Source organism: Schistocerca cancellata, chromosome 4 (genome assembly GCF_023864275.1).
Source record: "Schistocerca cancellata isolate TAMUIC-IGC-003103 chromosome 4, iqSchCanc2.1, whole genome shotgun sequence".
In the NCBI taxonomy this organism is placed as follows: domain Eukaryota; kingdom Metazoa; phylum Arthropoda; class Insecta; order Orthoptera; family Acrididae; genus Schistocerca; species Schistocerca cancellata.
This window is the reverse complement of record NC_064629.1, coordinates 881,197,648-881,224,696: the sequence shown is the minus strand read 5'-3', so window position 1 is coordinate 881,224,696 and position 27,049 is coordinate 881,197,648. Positions and strand designations below refer to the sequence as shown.

The 27,049-nt window shown below is 44.3% G+C and overlaps 1 protein-coding gene across 1 annotated transcript in view; it reads left to right on the top strand.

The window, feature by feature from the left end:
- The first annotated feature begins 778 nt into the window (after nt 1-778).
- LOC126185038 (dihydropyrimidine dehydrogenase [NADP(+)]) overlaps nt 779-27,049 on the top strand; it is a 330,209-nt gene continuing 303,938 nt past the window's right edge. Inside the window, exon 1 of the mRNA XM_049927785.1 lies at nt 779-840. Within this exon, the coding sequence (XP_049783742.1) occupies nt 802-840 (39 nt within the window). The 5' untranslated portion in view covers nt 779-801. The remainder of the gene's footprint in view (nt 841-27,049) is intronic.

Below are 27,049 nucleotides of genomic sequence, written 5' to 3'. Positions count from 1 at the left end.
TTATTTTTGCCGTTCTAGCTTGGGTACTTTTCTTGTGAATCGTACTGAATCTCTAATGAGCACGATGTTGTCGGGATGTTTAGCTTTAACTTTCCCTTTACAAAGTCTAGAGTCTATCAGTCTCGTACCCTGACCGGACGAGGAACATTCGTAATAAACGGCTCGTTCATCCGCTTCTTGAGTCAGCACCAACTCCATCCGGTCAAGCTAGAAGCTCTACTCGACAACGTGTTTAGACCGTGACTAGTTTCCTGTCGGCGTTTATCGGATGGTGTAATTTGGAGCTGTTCAAGGTGCGGGGGTTGGGAGGGGAGGGAGTGAGGAGAGTAATCATGTAGATGTTGATGTAGACGAGTGGTACATCGGACACGTCTCCGTATTCTTATGTTATTTTTGCCGTTCTAGCTTGGGTACTTTTCTTGTGGATCATACTGAATCTCTAATGAGCACGATGTTGTCGGGATGTTTAGCTCTAACTTTCCCTTTACAAAGTGTAGAGTCTATCAGTCTCGTACCCTGACCGGACGAGGAACATTCGTAATAAACGGCTCGTTCATCCGCTTCTTGAGTCAGCACCAACTCCATCCGGTCAAGCTAGAAGCTCTACTCGACAACGTGTTTAGACCGTGACTAGTTTCCTGTCGGCGTTTATCGGATGGTGTAATTTGGAGCTGTTCAAGGTGCGGGGGTTGGGAGGGGAGGGAGCGGGGAGGGGGGAGGGGGGGCACTATCGCGGCGGCTGCGGCTGTCGTGGCGGCAGTGAGCTGCGTGCAGCGTGCAGTGTGCAGTGCGGCGGAGACCATGGCGGCGGCCCTCTCCAGGGACTCTCCCGACATCGAGGTAGGTCGCCAGTCGCAGCGCAGATAAGCCGCCGCTGCCCAGTTGCCGCTCTCAAGGCCGACTGTAATCGCTACACATATCTTTTAGGTCGCGAATCGCCAGTAAAGTAGATCACCTGTTGCTGCGTCGCCCTGGTGCTAACAAGGGAACATCCCCATCGCACCCCCCTCAGATTTAGTTATAAGTTGGCACAGTGGATAGGCATTGAAAAACTGAACACAGATCAATCGAGAAAACAGGAAGAAGTTGTGTGGAACTATGAAAAAATAAGCAAAATATACAAACTGGGTCGTCCAACATAGGCAACATTAAGGGCAATGTGAGGCGAGTAGCGCCGTGGTCCCGTGGTTAGCGTGAACAGCTGCGGAACGAGAGGTTCTTGGTTCAAATCTGCCGTCGACTGAATATTTTGCTTTCTTTATGTTCGCAAAGTTATGATCTGTCCGTTCGTTCATTGACGTCTCTGTTCACTGTAATAAGTTTAGTGTCTGTGTTTTGCGACTGCACCGCAAAACCGTGATTAGTTGACGAAAGGACGTGCCTCTCCAATGGGAACCGAAAACATTTGATCGCAAGGTCATAGGTCAACCGATTCCTCCACAGGAAAACACGTCGGATATTTTGTATACGACACTGGTGACAGCATGTGCGTCACATGACAGGAATATGTTGTCGACCCACCTAACTAGTACACTTGGCGAATGGGTGAAAAGATTCTTCTACCTTGCACGATTTAGGTTTTCTTGTGGATGTAATAATCACTCCAAAAAAAGTGATGAAAACATAAGAGTTTTTCAAATAAACTGAAAATAAAAAGTTAAAATTTTCGGTCGAGGGAAGATTTGAACAGAAGACCTCTTGTTCAGCAGCTGTTCACGCTAACCACGGGACCACGGCGCTCCTCGCCTCACAGTCCCCTTAATGTTGCCTATGTTTCGCATGGACGACCCAGTTTGTATATTTTGCTTAATTTTTCATAGTTCCACACAACTTGTTCCAGTTTTCTCGATCTATCTGTGTTCAGTTTTTCAAGGCCTATCCACTGTGCCAACTTATAACTAAATCTGAGGGGGGTGCGATGGGGATGTTCCCTTGTAAGTACAACGGCAACTGTCATGGTTAATATAACAACGATCTGAGGTATTCCACACCTGTATTCCCCTCACATCCTTCGACCTATCGATCGTAGCTTACAGTCACAAATCAGCACAGTTGTAGAAAGCATCGCTCTTGTGAAACTCAGCTTGCCCTTTTGTCACGGGATATACTGCGAACTATGGATGAAGGGCAACAGACAGATCCCATACTGCAAGATTTCCGGCAAGTATTTGATACGGTACCACTGCAGGCTGTCGACGAAGGTAAGAGCACACGGAATAGGTTCCTACACATGTGAGTGGCTCGAAGACTTCATCAGTAATAGAACCCAATATGATGTCCTCGATGGCGAGTGTTCAGAGAAAACGGCATCGCCAGGAGTGCCACAGGAAAGTGTGATAGGGCTGCTATTATTTTCTATACAGGGAAATGATATGGCCGACAAGGTGAGCAGCAATCTATAGTTGTTTGCTGATGACGCTGTGGTGTACGGGAAGGTGAGTGACTGTAGGATGACACAAGATAACTTAGACAAAATTTCTAGTTGGTGTGATGAATGGTAGCTGGCTCTAAATGAAGAAAAATGTAAGTTAATGCGGATGACTAGGAAAAACAAACCCGTAATGTCCGGACTCGGCATCAGTAATGTCCTGTTTGAGACAGCGAGGTCGTTTAAATATCCGGGCGTAACGCTGGAAAGCGATATGAAATGGAGTGAGCATGTGAGGATAGCGGTAGGGAAGGTGAATAGTCAACTTCGATTTATAGGGACAGTTTTAGGAAGTGTGGTTCATCTATAAAGGAGATCGCATATAGGACGGCAGTGCGACAAGCTCTTCAACACAGTTCGAGTGTTTCGGATCCCCAGCAGGTCGGATTAAAAGAAGATAGCTAAACACACAGACAGGCTGCTAGATTTGTTGCCGGTAGGTTCGAACATCACGCAAATCCTACGGAGATGCTTCGGGAACTCTAATAGAAATCACTGCAGGGATGACGACGTTCTTTTCGAAGAACACTATTGAAAAAATTTAGAGAAACGATATTTGAAACTGACTGCAGAAAGATCCTACTGCCGCCAACATACATATAGCACAAGGATCACGAAGATAAAATATGAAGAGTTAGACATATAGACATTGGTTTTTCCCTCACTCTATCTATGAGTGGATCAGGTGAGGAAACGACTAGAAGTGTTAACAGGGTAGCCCCTGCCACGCACTGTACGGTGGTTTACGGCGTGTTGATGTAGATGTAGATATTAATGAGCGATGCTCGAACAGTTATTTCCTTTACGCTGGCCACCTCCAAACGGTAATGTGAACTTCAGATTCGATATTTATGAGCTGACATTTATATTTGCAGCCGAACGTTGATATGTAAGCGTAATAATTTTGCCATGACAAGTGATAAAGCGTCTGCGACTGTACTACGGAATTTGGTTCGTTATGATGTTACCAGGAACCTAGTACTACATAATTTGTTACCTATCCCTTTCGTTTAAAAAAGCGTAGCACGTTTCAAGACTAGGCTCATCTACAGATAACTATCCAGAGTAGGTTACCAAACAATTGAAAAAAAACTGATAAATTGTAATATCTGAAATTTAAAATATTCTGAAATATTCTTCTCTCTCTTTCGGCAGTAAAACGTTGTGCCATCTCGAGGTGACAGACTAACACAGAACTGACAGCCTAGCCTGGTAGAAACATTGGAAAAGCATTTGAATTAGTTTAAACTTAATTTGCGAATTATTTAAGATTCATCTTGGCTTGCGTAGAGCTAATGGCGCTGCGTTACGACAGTAGCAAATGTCTCCAAGTCCGTAAAATAGAATTCTATTAACTACAGAAGTCTTGTGACTGCGTGGTTATCTTTCGGCACGGTTCGCATCAAATCTGTGATTTTGTTAGACTCAGCACTCATAATGGTTATACACATCCAATTGACTGATGACGTATTCTGAACTGCAGCCTGAAGCTGAAGTTAGATTAAAAAGAAGCTGAGAAATTTTGCAAAGAAAAGGTACGTAGCATAAAACTGCTTTATAAACTGACTAGTACCAATATACATAACGATCCTGAATATTTATATCCTGATGTAGAATTCAGTTCATTGCCCGCTGCCTCCCAAGCCAAGGTGATATTATGTATTTTACGCACGAAAAGGACGTATGATTAACAGACGCATATCAGCTCTTGACATAGACGATACAACCTTACTGAATCGGAAAACAAACAAGTTTAAGGGTAGGGTTTGTAGCAGTTTGTATGTACAGTGCAATGTGTTAGGTTATGTAGAATTGTTGGTGACTGTATACGCCAGGTTCTGTAATGTATTTTCTCTGAATAACTAAGCGTTTCAATATTTTACTAAACATTTATTGTAGCTATCACTTCAGAAGACCGGAACCTACGAGTATTCTTAACCTCCTTACTTGTCACTACTGCGGGTATTCTGTAGATAAAAATCGAAATAACAACAGCTTGCGCAGAGACGTATAAACAGACATTCGAGGAACACACACACTGAACACTGAGTTGTGGAGGACTGTTGTCGATGCAGTAGCGCAGGCTCCTTAGTGGAAGATCCCAGGTTCAGCCTACGGAGGCTATGGGAGATTCCAGTTAACTGTTGTTTCCAGCTTGAGTCCCAAGCGTTTCAGCGGGAATTGCGGGCTTACCACACAGTTACAAGCCCTACAAGAACGATGTATCATTTATCACTGACATTAACCACGCTGCTGATGTGCCCGCATCTCGTGGTCGTGCGGTAGCGTTCTCGCTTCCCACGCCCGGGTTCTCGGGTTCGATTCCCGGCGGGGTCAGGGATTTTCTCTGCCTCGTGATGGCTGGGTGTTGTGTGCTGTCCTTAGGTTAGTTAGGTTTAAGTAGTTCTAAGTTCTAAGGGACTTATGACCACAGCAGTTGAGTCCCATAGTGCTCAGAGCCATTTTCGAACGCTGCTGATGTAGTACTCAGAGTATATTATCTACAGAGCGCAATGAGTATAAATTCCTGCTTCCCATGCGTCGAAGCGACAAGAGAAATGTACAGGCTGTTCAATTTCAGTCTTTTCGGAAGCATATCTTGAGCAATATATTTCTTACATCAAAAATGTTTTCAGGTAAAATTGTTGCAGACAACGGGAGCAGCAAAATAACAGTATTAGACTCGTTCTAAGTTACGCTACAATGAGTGAAAATGTAGTCAACTTCATTTTTTAAATGAGAGTTCGGATTTTTATTGCACATTACGATTCTATTCCAGAAGCTTAATGACTTTGTCAGAAACTTGCTATCATTATCCCACTAGAGGGAGCTCTAATCAATGCAAATACACTACAATTTTTAATACGAACTACGAAGTTTGATCGTATGTGATGATTCTACAGAAAATAAGTGTCCATAAAAAACAATCATCTAATTGTACTTTAAAAAATGTAAACTGTCGTCACTTACTTTGCAAGATGTGCACCACGAGAATCTTGCTCGATCGGGCATCATGTGGCCTTGATAAAACTCATTTGATTTTGACTATGTGCCCTTCTTTGCAACTAATACCTACCACACCCACTCTAAGTGAAGGCTCTAAGCCACCCTTTCCTTGCCTTCCCACGCATCTCCTGCCACCTATCACTTCGTGCCTACACAGACATCCAGTATCCTTTTCCACTTCAACATCGTCTTCAACACATCTCCCATCCCAATCCCTGCTTACATTCCCAGGATCTCCCATTATATCAGCCTCATAATGAAGAAATTGTACGTTACATCACCATCATTGTGTCATGAACATCGCTTATTTCACTTCATTAATCTTTTTTAAAAATAATTAGACTGCAAATTACACTGATCAGCCAGAACATTATGACCACCTTTTCAGAATGAGATTTTCACTCTGCAGCGGAGTGTGCGCTGATATCAAACTTCCTGGCAGATTAAAACTGTGTGCCGGACCGAGACTCGAACTCGGGACCTTTGCCTTTCGCGGGCAAGTGCTCTACTATCTGAGCTACCGAAGCACGACTCACGCCTGGTACTCACAGCTTTACTTCTGCCAGTATCTCGTCTCCTACCTTCCAAACTTTACAGAAGCTCTCCTGCGAGGGAAGGAGACGAGATACTGGCAGAAGTAAAGCTGTGAGTACCGGGCGTGAGTCGTGCTTCGGTAGCTCAGATGGTAAGCACTTGCCCGCGAAAGGCAAAGGTCCCGAGTTCGAGTCTCGGTCGGGCACACAGTTTTAATCTGCCAGGAAGTTTCATTATGACCACCTATCTAATAGCCGGTATGTCCACCTTTGGCACCGCGGCATGGAAACAATGAGGCCTTGGTAGGTTACTGGAGGAAACTGGCACCACAAGTGCATACACAAGTCACCTAATTACCGTAAATTCCGGGGAGGAGGGACATAAGCTCTGACGCCACGTTCAATTACATACCAAATGTATTCGATTGGGTTCAGATCTGGTGAGCTGGGGGTCAGCACGTCAATTGGAACTCGCCGCTATGTTCCTTGAACCACTCCATCACGTTCCTGCTCTTGTAACATGGCGCACTATCTTGTTGAAAAATTCCACTGCCGTCGAGAAACATGATCGTCATGAAGGGGTCTACGTGGTCTGCAACCAGTGCACGATACTCCTCGACCGTTATAGTGCCTTGCACTTGCTCTACTGGCCCCATGGATGCCCACGTGAACCTTCCCAGAGCATGGTGGAGCCGCCGCCAGCTTGTCACCCTCTCACAGTACATCTACATCTACATCCATACTCCGCAAGCCACCTGATGGTGTGTGGCGGGGGGTGCCTTGAGTACCTCTATCGAACCTCCCTTCTATTCCAGCCTCGTATTGTTCGTGGAAAGAAGGATTGTCGGTATGCCTCTGTGTGGGCTCTAATCTCTCTGATTTTATCCTGATGGTCTCTTCACGAGATATACGTAGGGGGGAGCAATATACTGCTTGACTCCTCGGTGAAGGTATGTTCTCGAAACTTCAACAAAAGCCCGTACCGAGCTACTGAGCGTCTCTCCTGCAGAGTCTTCCACTGGAGTTTATCTATCATCTCCGTAACGCTTTCGCGATTACTAAATGATCCTGTAACGAAGCGCGCTGCTCTCCGTTGGATCTTCTCTATCTCTTCTGTCAACCCTATCTGGTACGGATCCCACACTGCTGAGCAGTATTCAAGCAGTGGGCGAACAAGCATACTCTAACCTACTTCCTTTGTTTTCGGATTGCATTTCCTTAGGATTCTTCCAATGAATCTCAGTCTGGCATCTGCTTTACCGACGATCAGCTTTATATGATCATTCCATTTTAAATCACTCCTAATGCGTACTCCCAGATAATTAATGGAATTAACTGCTTCCAGTTTCTGACCTGCTATATTGTAGCTAAATGATATGGGATCTTTCTTTCTATTTATTCACAGCACATTACACTTGTCTACATTGAGATTCAATTGCCAGGTGTCAAGGAGCTGTTGCCTGGGAAGACGAAGTATTCGCGCCCTTCCATCGGCATGATAACGAAGGATCGGGATTCATCAGACCATGCAACGCTCTGCCACTGCGAGAACGTCCAATGCCAATGGTCACGTGCCCATTTCAGTCGTAGTTGCCGATGTCGTGGTGTTAACAATGACACATGCATGGATCGTCGGCTGCGGAAGCCCGTTGTTAGGAACGTTCGGCGCACTGTGTGTTCAGACAAAACTGTACTCTCCCCAGCATTAAAATCTGATGTTAGTTTCGCCACAATTCGCCGCCTGTCCTGTTTTACCAGTCTGCCCAGCCCACGACGTCCGACATCTGTGATGAGGGGTGGCCGCCCAATCCCACGATGTCTGGGCGTGGTTTCACCTTGGTTTCGTCACGTGTTGAAGACGCTCGCCACAGAACTCCTCCAACACCCGTCAAGTCGTGCAGTTTCTGAAATGCTCGTACCGAGTCTCCGGGTCATGACAATCTGCCCTCGGTCAAATTCAAATACAGGGCTATTACAAATGATTGAAGCGATTTCATAAATTCACTGTAGCTCCATTCATTGACATATGGTCACGACACACTACAGATACGTAGAAAAACTCATAAAGTTTTGTTCGGCTGAAGCCGCACTTCAGGTTTCTGCCGCCAGAGCGCTCGAGAGCGCAGTGAGACAAAATGGCGACAGGAACCGAGAAAGCGTATGTCGTGCTTGAAATGCACTCACATCAGTCAGTCATAACAGTGCAACGACACTTCAGGACGAAGTTCAACTAAGATCCACCAACTGTTAACTCCATTCGGCGATGATATGCGCAGTTTAAAGCATGAACGATGCTTTCGAACTCATTGATGGGGACATGCTGCGCCGAGTGTGGGAGGAACTTGATTATTGGCTTGATGTCTGCCGAGTCACTAAAGGGGCACATATCGAACATTTGTGAAGGCCTAAAAAACTTTTTGAGTTTTTGTATGTGTGTGCAAAGCATTGTGAAAATATCTCAAATAATAAAGTTATTGTAGAGCTGTGAAATCGCTTCAATCATTTGTAATAACCCTGTAGATCGCGTGCCTCCCCACTCTACACACGGGCAGCACGCTCACTGACACTATACGTACATCGTGCGCGTGTCTAGCAGTCATTCCTTGCCAGAAGGCGCTGCTATTGCCTGGACGAGTTTCTAGCGATAGTAGGTCAGCGGTCATAATGTTCTGGCTGAACAGTGTATATCATTCAGTGCCTGAAGAGAGGCAATTTGGCCGCTTCCAGCCCTATCCTAGTGTGTGGAATGTAAATAACACTTAACTAAAAATATATAAATATGCGAGGTTTCGTCTGCACACTGTTTCAAAGATGTTCAAAATTGCAACGCTTTTCTGACAACGAAATACAATCATTTGGTTGTTTGCAACAGTGTAGGTTTTATCGCAGCACATATTCTTCTTAATGAGATTGTAGTATATATCTGTGTGTTGTTGTGTGCAGACGAACGCTCACACAGTCAAAAACTTCAAGGTCGAATGATATTCAAGGATCGCTTGTGCTGCATAAAACTGCTGCCAACAATCCGCAGTTGAAAGACGTGCAGATCCCTAAAATTTTGTATTTATGGATTTATTTTTATGTAAATTGTGGTGTCACTGCCAGACACCACACTTGCTAGGTGGTAGCCTTTAAATCGGCCGCGGTCCGTTAGTATACGTCGGACCCGCGTGTCGCCACTATCAGTGATTGCAGACCGAGCGCCGCCACACGGCAGGTCTAGAGAGACTTCCTAGCACTCGCCCCAGTTGTACAGCCGACTTTGCTAGCGATGGTTCACTGACAAATTACGCTCTCATTTGCCGAGACGATAGTTAGCATAGCCTTCAGCTACGTTATTTGCTACGACCTAGCAAGGCGCCATTATCAGTTACTATTGATGCTATAAAACATGTACCGTCAAGAGCGATGTTCACCAATTATGAATTAAAGTTAAGTATTCCAGTAGTTACGTACGTTCTTTGCTACTATAAATACCTTGTACGGTTCCAGACCTCACGCCAGCCTGCGTGAGCTTAAACGCGTGCCTTTCGGCTTCCTCCTAGTGCATTGGCTGTCTTGCCAGTCCACTACATAAATAATCGCATGTAGTGACTACTATGGCATGAAGATGTTCAAACTTGAACGAAACCGTTTACTAGTGCAACCTAGGACGTTAGACTGTAATTCAGCTGTCGCGGGTTTCTCGACTTGTCAATATGTCGAACTCGGGATCTCCTGCTTACATGGCAAACGCTCTATCACTCTTTTTTTTCGTTGTTGTGTTTGGTCGTTGCGGGCGTCACATGACATCCGGTCTAGTTCGTTTTGTTGATCCTTCCACTCAGTTTTTTTATTACAGAGGCCAACCAGCTCTCTGACCGAACACGCTGAGCTACCGTGCCGGCTTCGCGCCCTTTTGCCGATACCCGTAAGTGTTCGGGCACTGTTTGTGCATCCGCACAGAAGAAGATGGTCAAATGGCCGGTCAGGCAGGAGATCCCGTGTTCGAGTCCCGGTCGGGGCACACATTTTCAACTGTCCCCGTTGACTTAAATCAACGCTTGTATGCAGCTAAGGGTATTCATTTCATTGTAAATTCATTCTAACGAGCTGCATGGTCACCGATGGTATCTGTTCTTTCGGGTTCTTTCGGACATGTCCGGAAGGACAGATACCATCTTCATATAGATATATAGTTAAGGCTCACCGGCCATGTGACCATTTTCTTCTGTGCGGATGCACACACAAACACTGCCCGAACTCTTACGGGAATCGGCAAGAAGCCGCGAGTAATGAGTATAATGGGCAGGGGCACTATGAATATAGCGCGGGACAATAAGTTGGGAATGTGGGTCTCACGGGAGGCGTGACAGAGATAAATCCCTGCAGTCGCACTATCCTCCGTGTCCTCGGTGGCTCAGATGGATAGAGCGTCTGCCATGTAAGCAAGAGATCCCGGGTTCGAGTCCCGGTCGGGCAAAGACTTTCAACTTTCTCCGTTGACTTCTATCAACGCCTGTATGCAGCTAGGGATATTCATTTCATTGTAATCTTATTCCAACGAGCTGCATGGTCACCGATGGTATCTGTTCGGAGATGGTCATACTCACTCCAAGAATGAATGTTTCATTCTGCAGTTAGCTCTGGGGCATGCCTATGTCATTTTTTGTCGGTGTGCTACTCAATCACCATCTGCAGCGAGCGTCTAAGAAATTTCAGTAGGACAGAGTTACTGGCACACTCGAGTTCTCAGTTGGATCGCAAGGCATGCTCGGATGGTTCAATAGGTACAATAAAGATTCGGGTTCAGCTCCCAGTCCGCGGCAAACTTTAAAAATCAGAGATGTTGGCCGTTAAGGAAGTTGATGTTTGTTTACTGGATGGAACGACAATGCGGAATTGTGCCGAATGCTTTGCAGAAATCAAGGAACACAGTGTAAACCTGGGCACCGTTGTCTATGACGATTTAGATTCCATGGAGAAACAGAACGAACTGTTTCGCAACATTTATGTTTGCTAAATCCTTGTTGACTTCGATTTTCGTTGCCAAAAAATGTCATAATGCGTGAGGATGAAATACACTCCTGGAAATTGAAATAAGAACACCGTGAATTCATTGTCCCAGGAAGGGGAAACTTTATTGACACATTCCTGGGGTCAGATACATCACATGATCACACTGACAGAACCACAGGCACATAGACACAGGCAACAGAGCATGCACAATGTCGGCACTAGTACAGTGTATATCCACCTTTCGCAGCAATGCAGGCTGCTATTCTCCCATGGAGACGATCGTAGAGATGCTGGATGTAGTCCTGTGGAATGGCTTGCCATGCCATTTCCACCTGGCGCCTCAGTTGGACCAGCGTTCTTGCTGGACGTGCAGACCGCGTGAGACGACGCTTCATCCAGTCCCAAACATGCTCAATGGGGGACAAATCCGGAGATCTTGCTGGCCAGGGTAGTTGACTTACACCTTCTAGAGCACGTTGGGTGGCACGGGATACATGCGGACGTGCATTGTCCTGTTGGAACAGCAAGTTCCCTTGCCGGTCTAGGAATGGTAGAACGATGGGTTCGATGACGGTTTGGATGTACCGTGCACTATTCAGTGTCCCCTCGACGATCAGCAGTGGTGTACGGCCAGTGTAGGAGATCGCTCCCCACACCATGATGCCGGGTGTTGGCCCTGTGTGCCTCGGTCGTATGCAGTCCTGATTGTGGCGCTCACCTGCACGGCGCCAAACACGCATACGACCATCATTGGCACCAAGGCAGAAGCGACTCTCATCGCTGAAGACGACACGTCTCCATTCGTCCCTCCATTCACGCCTGTCGCGACACCACTGGAGGCGGGCTGCACGATGTTGGGGCGTGAGCGGAAGACGGCCTAACGGTGTGCGGGACCGTAGCCCAGTTTCATGGAGACGGTTGCGAATGGTCCTCGCCGATACCCCAGGAGCAACAGTGTCCCTAATTTGCTGGGAAGTGGCGGTGCGGTCCCCTACGGCACTGCGTAGGATCCTACGGTCTTGGCGTGCATCCGTGCGTCGCTGCGGTCCGGTCCCAGGTCGACGGGCACGTGCACCTTCCGCCGACCACTGGCGACAACATCGATGTACTGTGGAGACCTCACGCCCCACGTGTTGAGCAATTCGGCGGTACATCTACCCGGCCTCCCGCATGCCCACTATACGCCCTCGCTCAAAGTCCGTCAACTGCACATACGGTTCACGTCCACGCTGTCGCGGCATGCTACCAGTGTTAAAGACTGCGATGGAGCTCCGTATGCCACGGCAACCTGGCTGACACTGACGGCGGCGGTGCACAAATGCTGCGCAGCTAGCGCCATTCGACGGCCAACACCGCGGTTCCTAGTGTGTCCGCTGTGCCGTGCGTGTGATCATTGCTTGTACAGCCCTCTCGCAGTATCCGGAGCAAGTATGGTGGGTCTGACACACCGGTGTCAATGTGTTCTTTTTTCCATTTCCAGGAGTGTATGTTCCAACATTCTCCAGCAGATACAGGCTTATAATTATGTGCGTCCATCCAACGACGCTTCTTACAAACATGAATGAACTATACATTTTTTCCAATTGCTAGGTATGCTTCGTTGTTCGGGTGATCGCGTACCTCAGTTTCAATTTCTGCGATTTCGGTGTTTCTAAGATGACTGAATGACGAAACCATATTACGTTCTTCCACGGTGAAACAATTTCGGATGACCGAATTCGGTATTACGGCCTTCTTTCTATTATCTTACTATCTGGTGTAGTATGGTCACGAAGTGACTGAACAGATGATTTCAAACAGCTATTCTGTTTTTAAGTAAGACCAAAACGTCTTAGAATTTTTAATCAGATCGATTGACAAAAGCTCGGCTGCAAAAGAAAACCTTTCAAAATTTTGATAATGACGCAGAGCAACAGTGAGGTTATTGACAGCACGCTGCAGTTAGCACAGGGAAGTCACACTCGTATGGACTGATTCGTTTGCTTGACGTATATCTACAAGAGTTTCTCGCTTGGGTTTTCGCTATGTCCTGCAATATGTCTAGGAGTAAGTGGACACTATTTCCCATTGGAATGCCTATCAGATTCTATACCGATTCACAGCTAAAATAGCCTTCCTTTTAATCACAATACACTGTAGATCCAGCGAATAAAAAACCGTGCCTAGTAGTTGGAAGAAGGAACAGGCCACAGCCGCTACAAGAAGAGCACCAGATTTGATCTATAAATCTACCGTCCAATTGCTGCGACGTCAGTTTGTAGTACAATCTTAGAACATATTCTGAGCTCAAACGTAACGAGGTATCTGTAATGAAATGACCCCTCCACGCCAACCTCTCTGGATCCCGAAAACATTCGCTTTTCTCACATGACGTCATGAAAACCATGGATTAAGGCAGTCAGACTGATGTAGCATTTCTTGAGTCACCGAGAAGCATTTGACTCAGTACTACATCGACTCTTCTTATCAAAGGTACTATCAAATGATGTATCAAACGAAATTTGTGACTGGACTGAGGACTTCTCGGTACAGAAGATACAGCATGTTGTCCTGGGTGGAAAGTAATTCACAAATGTAGAAGTAAGTTTAGTGTTACAACAGGTAAAGTGTGTTAGCAGCTTTGCTATTCATGTTGCATTTTAATGACCTGGCAGAGGATACTGATAGTAACCTCAGTACTTTTTCAGATGACGCAGTTCTCTATAAGGAACTACTGCTTGAGAAAAACTGCACAAATGTTAAATCTGATCTTTATAAGATTTCAGTGTGGTCCAAACTGTGGCAACTTTCTTGAAGTATTCACAGGTGTAAAATTTTTCTATTTACGAACAGCAGCTACTCATTATCTTATGGCTAAAGCTTCAGTGAGTCACAGTTGGAATCAGTAAACTGATACACATACACGAGTGTAACAATTTGTGGGGGTAAGAAATGAAATGATCACGTACGCTTCACCGTAAATGAAGTAAGTGGCAGATTTCGGTCCATTGTTAAGATGTTAGAAAACGCAATCGGTCTAGAAAGCAAATTGCTTATACGACCCATCCTAGAATATTGCTCAAGTGTGTGGGCTCATATCTAATAGGACTAACAGGCTATACGGAACGTACACAAAGAAGAGCCGCACGCATGGTCACAGGGTTTCTCGACTCACGGGAGAGCGTCACGGAAATTGTGAGAAACCTTGAACGACAGACGCTTACAGATACACGCATATCATACCGCGAAAGCCTACTTACAAATTTACGCTCCAATGGGCCCACAGCTTTGAACATCTCTCTTACAGACACTATATAATGAATATAATGAAATCCAAACTGCTGCTGTAGGAATTTAGTGTTTTATTTTGATGGATCCATTTTGGTTAGATTGCCATCTTGAGAGCATGTCCATGTATCAGCAATGGTTGCTGTCACTCTGTATTCTATTACAGCATTTGTAGATTTAGGACTGTTTTGTTATAAGCTGTTTTGTGGTTGCATGCTGTTGTTAATCGGCCTTTCTCGCACTCTTCTATAACCTGATGTAAAATTATAGAAAATTGCGAGAAAGGACGAATAAGAACAGCAGCAAACCACAACACAGCTTATAACATAAGAGTTACAAATCTACACAATGCTGTAATAGAATGCAGAGTGACAGTGACCACTGATGATGTATGGGCATGCTCTGAAGATGGCAATCTAGCCAAAATGGATCCATCAAAATAAAACACTACAGCAGCAATTTTGATTGCATTACGTACTGCTCTCCTTACAAAGTTTCGAGATCCAGCATTAAGCGACGGATCTAGAAATATACTGCAACCTTTTAAGTATATCTCCTATAGAGACCGCCAAGATAAGATTAGACGAAATACGTTTCGCACAGAGGCATTTAAGCAATCACGCTTCGAACGCCTCATACGTTAACTGAACGGGAGCAGCTTTAATACGTGGTGCAACGCGAAGTACTCTCTGTCATACACTTCACAGTCGTTTTCAAAACATATATGTACTCCGTTTTGTGCCGATAAGATGACATGGAAAGTATAGGCATCGCAATAAGGACCAGGTGTCGTGTAGTCAGCATCGCAGTAACGGCAATGGAAAAAGTTAAACGTTTCGTGGACTTAGAGGTCACCGCTGAAGGAGCACTCACTCGGCTGGAGTACGACGCAGCCTGATTGTAAAACCATCTCGATAACCGGCTCTAGTGATTTGGGGATAGCCTGGATAAGGGAATGAACTCGGCTGCTGCGGAGTCGAGACACCGCCCCCGCAGCCGTTGGCCAGGCAGAGGCGACGAGCTAGCGGAGCGAACTGCAGCAACCGCGACAAACAGCCGGCACGTGTGACTGCCTGCAGCTTATCTCCCAGATAGAAAACTTTATCTGCAGCCATTCGTGAGCTTTTAATCACTCATTTTTCTCCCAAGCTATTATTAGGCTTTCAGCCGATGTAATTCAATGCGATTCGTCGTTTCTCTTTTACGTTATCAACCACATGGAAGGTCACAGACTAGCAGACTGGATGGACGATTGTCCCTGTCTTTTACAGGTATCGCACGACGGACAGGTACAGCTCGCGCTTTGAGAATGAAACCCCAAAACGGAGACTGTCCTGGTGGTATTTATTTATTTCGCTGCTTGTGGCCGGCAAGATCACCTCCAGCCGACCGCTTATTTAAGTGTCAAAACAAGCTCTGATGCTTTTCTTCCGTTGTTTGCTCTGAGGCAGCAGGTATTACAACACTACTCTGTTAATGTAGGCCGGCCGGGGTGGCCGAGCGGTTCTAGGCGCTACAGTCTGGCACCGCGCGACCGCTACGGGCGCAAGTTCGAATCTTGCCTCGGGCATGGATGTATGTGATGTCCTTAGGTTAGTTAGGTTTAAGTAGTTCTAAGTTCTAGGGGACTGATGACCTCAGTAGTTAAGTCCCTTAGTGCTCAGAGCCATTTGAACCATTTTGTTAATGTATTCTTTTGTTTACTCGGCGATGTTTCGGAAATGCAGCCGGTCGTGGTTGACTCCCAAGTACGATATTTCATTTGGCTGCCTGTCAGACATCTGTAAGTAAGCCAAAAAAGACTATGTAGATGTACGTCAGGTGCCAGAATGAAGTACTGTGTGTGGTAGTCACTTAGGACGGATGCATTCCTGAAAAATCATTGAGTACCCAGTACGCCGGGAAAATTTCATGCTCCACATTCTTCTGTTTTGTTCTTCGGATTAATCTGTCCTCATTCGTAACACATTACGCACATATCTGGACCAATATTTTGATCGACGGAGATTCAACAGCGGCACTTATCCCGCATCAGAGCTTGTGCTCTATCTCTGAAGACCTCCCCATCGATGGGCCAGTAAACGCTGATTTTGTATCCTTCGTTCCTTCCTCACTATTTTGCAATTTCATAAACAGGTTCTTCACTTAAGGAAAGGTGTTGTTGGTCTTGCTTCTGTTTGGATTTGTAACGCATGTTCTAGGTTCGTAGCACCAGTTAATATTTTTGTGGATGAGTATCCTTCAGAATAAACAAAACCTGTTCTACGACTTCGAAAAGCAACACCAGTAGTCAATGGATAAAATAATTACCAACTTACGATCTAATACTGATATACATGCTTTTAAAGCTGCGAGTGGTTAACCCATAACAAATAAACTGGGAAAGAATCGGCCATTCTGGCAATTGCTTAACACTTGTGAGCCTGAGCTGCTCAATCACTCTCGCTGTCTCTCTCTCTCTCTCTCTCTATCTCTCTCTCTCTCTCTCTCTCACACACACACACACACACACACACACACACACACACACTGTGGGTGTCTCTCTCTCTGTCTCTCTCTCACTCAGTAAGGTGCACACGCTCATTATTTAAGGAGTCTTCTACAATCATAAAATAAAGTATTAAAAAGGTGGTAGTACAATAAGATTAGTTAATCACAGCTGCCTCTCGTTGGCTAATCACTAACACAAAAAAGTAGGAAAGAAAAAACAAGTTACAATTTTTGGCTTAATGACTTACGGAAGAATCGTGATACCTCACAACATTTTAACATCCGCACTCGTTCAATCGTCACGTAAAATGCTTCCTTTCAGGCTCGAGGGGGTTCAAATGGCTCTGAGCACTATGGGACTTCACTACTGAGGTCATCAGTCCCCTAGAACTTAGAACTACTTAAACCTAACTAACCTAAGGACAGCACACACATCCATGCCCGAGGCAGGATTCGAACCTGCGACCGTAGCGGTCACGCGATTCCAAACTGACGCGCTTAGAACCGCACGACCACACCGGCCGGCTGCTTCCTTTCAGCAAATAAAATAGACTCACTCGAAAGTCGATATTATTATCGCCGAGACCGTAATTTGCATCAGTGTTTATTTAAACCATTGTTGGTCTACTATGGGTACATATCCATTTTCAAATGGACCTAAGAAATTAAATCAAGTGGAACATACATTCTATTTTTACGGAGCTTATGGTTGTTATAAATTTAAAGATTAAAAGAAACTACGTGATTTAAAAGTCATATTGCATCCAACAATCTATATTCGTAGACTCTGAATAATTGCGGGTTATTTATAATACAATTTTGAATCTGAAATATAATTTGTTTGACCTGTGTATTTGCTTCCATTTGAGTCACGCTTAGTTTTTACGTTTCCTGTTATTCTTCTGAATGTGTTGTAAAAGACATTTTGTAGTCGTCGAGTTTTCCAAGGCACTTTCCTTTTGTAACATTTGTTTCAAGAGATGCTATGATTTTTGACGACGACAGTGAACTAATGGAAAGTTGGAAATTTGTGGTTAGATCTTATGGGACCAAACTGCTGAGGCCGTCGGTCCCTAAGCCTACACACTACTTAATCTAACTTAAACCAACTGACGCTATGGACAACACACACCCATGCCCGAGGGAGGACTCGAACCTCAGACGTGGGCAGCCGCAGGGACCGTGACAAGGCGCCTCAGTAACTCATGTGTGATGACAGCCTTCTAAAACGAAAACACTTTAACAAGAAAGTAAATACAGGAATACTGGAAAAATTGTGTTTTTCATTTTTCAGTAGAAACTAGTATTCAGAACTTCAAATTAAAAAAAAACACACAGTGGAAAGTGATTTAGTAGAGGCAGAATATCTGCAGTTTAATTACGGTTTGAAACTATGGAAATAAATCGATTTTCCTGTAATGTGTAAATAATGGGTAATTCAGGACTAAAACAGATACCTAACATTTTACATACATTACCGAACTTAGTCTGTCATTAATCACGGTCTGCGTGAATACAACGCTGCACAGAGAGAGGCTAATATTGAATCACAATTTATAATTATTGAACCAAATTTTCTTTTAATGGTGTCAATACCAGAAGTTACCCCAGAAATAGCTATGTGAAATAAGTGTCAAGAGAAATACACGCACTTATTAAACTGAATGATTCTGAAAAACTGCGAAACAGGCGATACGGGAATAATAATAAAAGTTTCGGTGCACTTTGTAGCTCATCAACAATTTAATTGAGAAATTTCATGCTATTACACGTTTTTACGAATAATATAACTGAAATGAATAAACACTACAAATTCTCAAGTATTTATCCCGATATTGAGGAACGCATTTCGTTCTCAGTAACAATGGCAGTCCTAACGGCTAGAAAAATGCCCCACTGGAATCGTCGCCGATTTCCGACTTAAGCAGTGTGGAAGATTTCCCTCGCGCTTTCGGATGGCTGTATAAAGCGACACGCGTTTCTTGATGTTTCGAAAGCTTTAGACCGGAGCCATAATGAGAAGTTAATTGCAGAAATCTGTTCCTAACTAGTGCCAGATAAGCTGTTTGACTGAAGTCAAGAGGCTTCCGAACTAGGAGAACTAATTTTGTGAAGGAGAGTGAGTGGAAAGGCACTTCCATCGAGTGGATCTTAGGAAGTGTCCTCTCTTCTACAGACTGAAACGACTAACGTCGAAGCCTGCAAGCCTCGACAACATATGTGATACCGGTAGTACGGCAATGATAGAATGGTGTCCATTACTGAATTACTTTATTATAGGTTTCGATGTTGTCGGAATAGAGGTGGAATAAGGGCCTTTTGCGGGTCCAGTTGAGCCATCCAAACACTCTTCCCAGTCATAAATAATCTGAAATGTTTAACCTAACTAAAGCTTAAATATGTTTTAGTTTTGGTTGCATGCAAATCCCATTTTACCATATACTATTATGTGACGTAATGATACAAACAGGACATTTGTCGGCTTCAGCGAAATATGTTATTCCATGTATGCAGCGGAGTTATATGAAACTATACACGGTGAATCCGAACTCCAAAGACAACAAAATTTCAGTGGTTGTTCAGAGATATTTACTGAGAGTTTTGTATAAGAGACCCATGGTCTACGATGTCTCCTTACAGATTAATTGCGTTTTGTTTGCATTCTTAACCTATTTATCTTTGTATCTGTCATGCACTGAAAATATCGCTGGCCCAAGTACTGGAAAGAGAGAGAGGGACAGAGAGAAAGAGAGACAGAGAGATACGTGGTTCTGTATCGTACCAGAACGTGCTAGAATTATACACAGCGGCTAAGAAGACGTGCAGAACTTACGTTTAAGAAATACTACAAATTGTAGCCAGAAAGGTGACTCCCTATTCGTAGAACTTTGCTCAACAAGTTTGCGCTAAGGAAACATGGTCATCACAATTTTTGTGCTAAGATTGGATGGCCTCGAGGAAAACATTACTGTCTGCAGATAAGTAAAGCTATGTTTAAGGAAGGTGCCACACAATCTCAACAATTATTGTTTCAAAATAAAAAATGTGAGTTTCGCTGATTTGCGTTCTTTCTCTTATTGGAAATTTCCTTAATGCGGTAAATTACTGCACTAACCGTTCTATACAGAGTGAGTGATAAATGAGCTAAAATATTCCTAGGATTGCATGCAGATTTGCGTAACGAGTCAAGAACATTTAATGTAAGACAAACCGTCAAAGGTTACGTATCGTTTGCTTTAGTAGTAGTTTCACTCTTCAGACGAGAGCATCTTCAGATATTCTTTGCTCTGATGGCAACATACTAAAGGTTCAAAGGTCTGCTAACACGACCCCAATACTCAGTCGTGTGAGTTGGATATGCAATATTTATCGTAAGCTGATTGCCCGAGTGTATGGTACAATGCACAACAATTTCAGCTCAGTTTCCGTTCTCCCAAAAGCGCAACACCAGATGAAGAAAAAAAGACAACTGTTTGCTGTCTTTATCCACGTTGAATCCTGCAGACGCAGCCTGATTTCGGCAGATAATAGGCAGCTGCTTACAGAAGTCCAATGTGGTCTATAATTGTCGTATGGCAGCGAAACTTGGCAGATGCCCTAGTGCGTTAATGCGAAACCGATTTACACTGGAAATAAAGTTAGTTCCAAATTCGACCACCAGGTGCAAATCTGGCACTGTGAATAGAGAAAGACGTGCAGAAATGTTTCTGTGGTGTCACCGCCAGACACCACACTTGCTAGGTGGTAGCTTTTAAATCGGCCGCGGTCCGCTAGTATACGACGGACCCGCGTGTCGCCACTGTCAGTAATTGCAGACCGAGCGCCACCACCCGGCAGGTCTAGAGAGACGTACTAGCACTCGCCCCAGTTGTACAGCCGACGTTGCTAGCCATGGTTCACTGAGAATTACGCTCTCATTTGCCGAGACGATAGTTAGCATAGCCTTCAGCTACAGTTGCTACGACCTAGCAAGGCGCCGTATTCAATTGCTATAATACTTCTGTATCATCAAGAGAGATGTTCTACAAATGTGGATTCAAGTTAAGTATTCCAGAAGCTACGTACTTTTCTTTATAGCATTCATTACGTATCCTGTTTCAGACCTCACGCCAGCCTTCGTCAGTTTAACGCGTGCATTTCGGCCTTCTCTAGCTACAACAGTTTCCATATGTAACTAATTAGGAATGGGACTTGGGCAAAAAATATCAAACAAGTCAAAAAGGCATAATGTTGATTTTATTATTAACTTGGTTCAAATGGTTCAAATGGCTCTGAGCACTAGGCGACTCAACTTCTGAGGTCATCAGCCGCCTAGAACCTAGAACTAATTAAACCTAACTAACCTAAGGACATCACACACATCCATGCCCGAGGCAGGATTCGAACCTGCGATCGTAGCGGTCGCTCGGCTCCAGACTGTAGCGCCTAGAACCGCACGGCCACTCCGGCCGGCTATTATTAACTGCTGCTTACACAATGTGTTTAGCATGAGAACCAGAGACGTCGACGAGTTCCTGTACAGTGCCAGATTTGCACCTGGCGGTCAAAATTGGGACTATATTTTTTCCAGCGTAAATCGTTGTTGCATTAACGCGTTAGCGTATCTACCAATCTTCGCTGCCGTACGACTTCCGTGTGTAGCTGCATTTTAATTATGAACAGCCGGTACAATGTGCGTCAGTTGCCAGTCTTGACACTCTTTACTCGGGGCTTCTGCAGGCACACAAAGATACAGTTATCTTCACATTTATCTGTGCTGTAAAAATAAATTGCGTTGTCATTTTTCGACTTAGACTTATGAACTAAAACATTATGACCGTCTGCTTAATAGCGCGTTGGTTCACATTTGTAACGCAATATAGCAGTGACTCTCCATGGTATGGGGTCGATAAGCCCTAGGTAGGTTTCCGAAAGTAGGCGGCACCACATCCCTACGCACATGTGCGCACACGAGCATATGGGATTGGTTCCCAAGTATGTGAGTGGCTCGAAGACTTCTTAAGTAATAGAACCCAGTACGTTGTCCTCGATGGTGAGTGTTCATCAGAGGTGAGGGTATCATCTGGAGTGCCCCAGGGAAGTGTGGTAGGTCTGCCATTGTTTTCTATCTACATAAATGATCTTTTGGGTAGGGTGGGTAGCAATGTGCGGCTGTTTGCTGATGATGCTGTGGTGTACGGGAAGGTGTCGTCGTTGAGTGACTGTAGGAGGATACAAGATGACTTGGACAGGATTTGTGATTGGTGTAAAGACTGGCAGCTAACTCTAAATATAGATATATGTAAATTCATGCAGATGAATAGGAAAAAGAATCCCGTAATGTTTGAATACTCCATTAGTAGTGTAGCGCTTGACACAGTCACGTCGATTAAATATTTGGGCGTAACATTGCAGAGGGATATGAAGTGGGACAAGCATGTAATGGCAGTTGTGGGGAAGGCGGATAGTCGTCTTCGGTTCATTGGTAGAATTTTGGGAAGATGTGGTTCATCCGTTAAGGAGACCACTTATAAAATACTAATACGACCTATTCTTGAGTACTGCTCGAGCGTTTGGGATCCCTATCAGGTCGGATTGAGGGAGGACATAGAAGCAATTCAGAGGCGGGCTGCTAGATTTGTTACTGGTAGGTTTGATCATCTCGCGAGTGTTACGGAAATGCTTCAGGAACTCGGGTGGGAGTCTCTAGAGGAAAGGAGGCGTTCCTTTCGTGAATCGCTACTGAGGAAATTTAGAGAACCAGCATTTGAGACTGACTGCAGTACAATTTTACTGCCGCCAACTTACATTTCGCGGAAAGACCACTAAGATAAGTTAAGAGAGATTAGGGCTCGTACAGAGGCATATAGGCAGTCATTTTTCCCTCGTTCTGTTTGGGAGTGAATCAGGGAGAGAAGATGCTAGTTGTGGTACGAGGTACCCTCCGCCACGCATCGTATGGTGGATTGCGGAGTATGTATGTAGATGTAGATGTAGATGTGACGCAATTCCCATACATTACGGGCCGGTGGCTTGTGGTCACGGAGCTGGCGCCAGATAGCGTCCCAGATATGTTCCATCGGGTTCATACCACGCAAATTTGGTAGCCGACACATCAACGTGAGTGCAGTATCAATCTCCTCAAGTCATTGTGGCACGAATCTGGCCTTGTAACACGACCAGTTATGCCAGAAGATGCCATCGCCATCGGGAAGGGCTTCAAGCATGAAGGGATGCAAGTGTTCCGCAGTAATGTTCACGTCACCCACAGCTATCACAGTCTCTTCGATAGCACAGGTCCAAAGTAAGCCCTGAGTGTCCGCCTTGGCAAATACCCCCATGGCGCGGTGTGTGTTTCGAGCGCCGGCCGTGGTGGCCGAGCGGTTCTAGGCGCTTCGGTCTGGAACCGCGCGACCGCTACGGTCGCAGGTTCGAATCCTGCCTCGGGCATGGATGTGTGTGACGTCCTTAGGTTAGTTAGGTTTAAGTAGTTCTAAGTTCTAGGGGACTGATGACCTGAGATGTTAAGTCCCATAGTGCTCAGAGCCATTTGAACCATTTTTATGTTTCGAGCCGACTTTCGCCTGGGTGACGGTGTATCAGGAGACGATCATCGATCTCGTACAACAAGAAACGTGTTTCATTCGACCAGACGACACGTTTCCATTGATACACGGTCCAACCTCGATGATCGTGTGCCCACTGGAATCGTAATTGATGACGTCGTTGGGTAAACATCGGAACACGTAGGGGTGATCTGCGGCACAACAATGTACTCTGAACAGTGTGCTCCGAAACAGTCGTAAGCAGGCTGTTTATATTTTCTTATTGGCAACGTTACGTAGCGCTCTGTATGAAAATCACTGGTTGTGCTGTGTGCAGCCTGTGGCTAATTTGCATTGTTGTCTGCCATTGTAGTGTTGGGCAGCGGCAGCTGGATGTGAACAGCGCGTAGCGTTGCGCAGTTGGAGGTGAGCCGCCAGCAGTGGTGGATGTGGGGAGAGAAATGGCGGAGTTTTGATATTTGTAAGAATGTATATTATGATTTTTCAACACTATTAAGGTAAATACATTGTTTGTTCTCTATCAAAATATTTCATTTGCTAACTATGCCTATCAGTAGTTAGTGCCTTCCGTAGTCTGATTCTTTTATTTAGCTGGCAGTAGTGGCGCTCGCTGCATTGAAGTAGTTCGAGTAACGAAGATTTTTGTGAGGTAAGTGATTTGTGAAAGGTACAGGTTAATGTTAATCAGGGCCATTCGTTTGTACGGATTTCTGAAAGTCAGATTGCGTTGCGCTAAAAATATTGTGTGTCAGTTTAAGCACAGTCATGTATAATTGTTCAAAGGGGACGTTTCACAGTTGTACCTGCACCACCATTATACAAGGTCGTCAGATCTGCCACAGATCGGCGCCTACCGTGTTTACAGAGCGGGTAAGCCTTCGACCTCCGCGTTCTGTGATGAAACGTGGACGTTCAACACGTCGTCGTCTACTCCTGGTATTACCGTCCTTCAACCACTTTCCATAGGTGCTTACTAAAGAAGCATTCGAACAATCGACCAGCTTCGCCGTTTCCGTGATCCACGACCCCAGGCACCAGACCGTAACAATCTGCATTTGGCAACGTCGTTTATGGCAGTGGATTCCCAGTTTGCAGCCGTATCGTCGCTATAATGGTTCCCCATTCGTCTCTACTCCGCTTAGATATTTTACTATAAATGGCAGTAGCAGCCTCCACCACACACTGGAAGCTTTGTGTACGCGAGTGCCACGCTTGTTTTCTTTCGTCTCCGCTTGAGAATTATGCACCACGACAGATGGCGTGACACTATGTAACGTATCTGTCTGTTGGACTATTCGTGCGGATGGTGCGTCCAGAGTAACTCCACATGGTGTCCTGCCTGAATTCCAACTTCTTCTAAGGTACAAGTACCACTAGAAGACGAGAAATTTTGCCTGTCATTGACCTACGTGCACGTTACTGTATTTCGACGAACAATGTTTCCTTGTAGCCACAGCGACGTTTCTCATATGGCAATGCATTACACAGACCCTTTAACCCAGTTATTCAGTAACTCCGAGTGACTGGCTTGCATATCTTCTCAACATCTGCTTTTGCAACTGCTAGCTTTCGGGAGTAAAAATGCATTCTACGTTTGTTATCTTGTATTAGGGTGCACACAAGTTTTCTAGTTCAAAAGGGCCATCCTTGAATTAGACAGTGCATTGATTGAATATTCATCATAAACAAAAAACCCAGAGAATATAACTTATTACTTTATATTGCTTTCATTTATGATGAAAAAGGGTTTGACAGGGTAAACGCATTAAAATAATTTTAGGTATTGTTCGAGAAGCGTTTCGAGCAACACCGAATAGTAACTGTGGAAAGAATTTATGATAGGACGCACATCACATACAAATAGCACCTTATGAGATGAGACAGCCTGAGATTAAGGTGTCCACTATAATGAAATTCGTTAAGCGATCTAGATGGTTTTATTCACAAAATATTCCCAATTATCGCTGACTCATAGAGGAAATTTATTTCCTTTATTAAAAAAATGCCATTGTCTTGTAGCAGAAGTAATTACCAATAAAATTTAAAATTAGTTACCCTGTTTTAGATAACATAATGTTTGCAGAGGACAGTGTTATTTCACCCGAATAAAAGATGCAAGTAGAACAATAGTACAGCTTCGGGTCCCTAAGGAAAAGTCGTAGGAAGTTCTGAGCACCAAACAACCCTAAATTTGAAAAAAAAACTTATGTATGCAGGTTTCGACAAGACGGATTAAATTATAATATCAGTAAAAGAAAAACTTCAAATTATCCAATGCCTATGTGACGCAACAAGGTGATCTTTAGAAACAGCTGACTGGAAGCTGGTTAAAATTTATGAATTATGGGCACAGCTTTATGGATATATTTATGAAGTAAGAGCACAGCTTTGTGGATATATTATCCAAGTTAGGAACTGTTCAAACTAAGAATTACCTCACAGTTTTATTTCTTACCAGAAACATCAGTAATCACAACGTCAACATCTATCGTCAGACGTACTACTCCTACACCAAGAACATACGTACAACACTCGAATCTTACTCTGGTAATTACAATCAATCCCCTCTAATATTACAAGTGTCTAGTCCAAGGCCTAGGCCCATAAACAACAGAGAAATTGTGCATTTTCTATTTTGAAGAAAACTGGTAACCTACATCTTAAAATAGTGGTATCCCGCCCTTTATATACTCACAAAGCCAAAACACACCACAATACGCTGTTTTGAGATTGCTAGCCAACGTTTCAGAGACGTTTCAAGCTCCTTGCCATCTCTTTCGTTTCTTCTTCTTTGGTTTCGATTTTTCTTATTTTATTTTCTTGTTTTTCCGTTACTATAACATAACAATTATTTCAATATAAATCTATTATCAGTCTCATGCATTGTCATTTCAAAGCAACAAGCCATAAAAATAAAGAGCACATAACTGAAACTCCTTTGAATAGTGATGGGATCACGTTGCTGGATAGGAAAACAAATGAAGATATCAGGAAAGACTGAACATATTTAATCTAAATGAAGAAATCATAAAATACAGGAGCAAATGAAAATAAAGCGAGAAAGGATCAGATGGTGTCAGAATACCAAAAATAGCGATAAATCACAAAAAAATCATAATTAGGAATGTTGTACACCAAGGAAAAGAATGTTCGATCAGGACATTTTAGGGAGAAATAAACATGAAATTATTTATTCGTGGATGGCTGTGGCATACATTGGCGTTTAGATTTCTTTATCATAAATCTTCCCAACTTTGAAAAAGTTATGTAAGATTACAAATATCAGCCTCAGAGGCAAACAAGTGACACAGCCGCGGGGGAAATCTCTCAGTCGAGGACGCTGTCTTATCGTCAGAAGCTTAATGTAATTCGCACCTCGCAGCGATAAACTGATCCCTAAGAAGTTCGTTGTGCCATTGTCATGCAAATTTACCAACAGCGTTGTACCACTCACCGATTTAGTGCGAAGCATTTTTCTCTCAGTTTGTGTCACAGAAAATATAACGAGAAAGCCGGATGTGTATCAAAGGCTCAGCCTGCAGTAAATTTATGATGGTTCCTTATTTGTTTCACGAGCGAAACTTTTCAGGCACCAAGACGCTGGTAGTTGTAGCGTCCTGTTGGCAATTATACGGCTTTGCGTAGTCCCTGACTGAGAACTAATAACAGGTAGTTAATCGTAAGAGGTGTACAATTTTAAATTGGGCCGAAACTCGGTGTGACTCTGCTTTCACATGTACGGAAAGTAGTGTAGCAGGAGAAAAGTTAGCCGCGCGGGATTA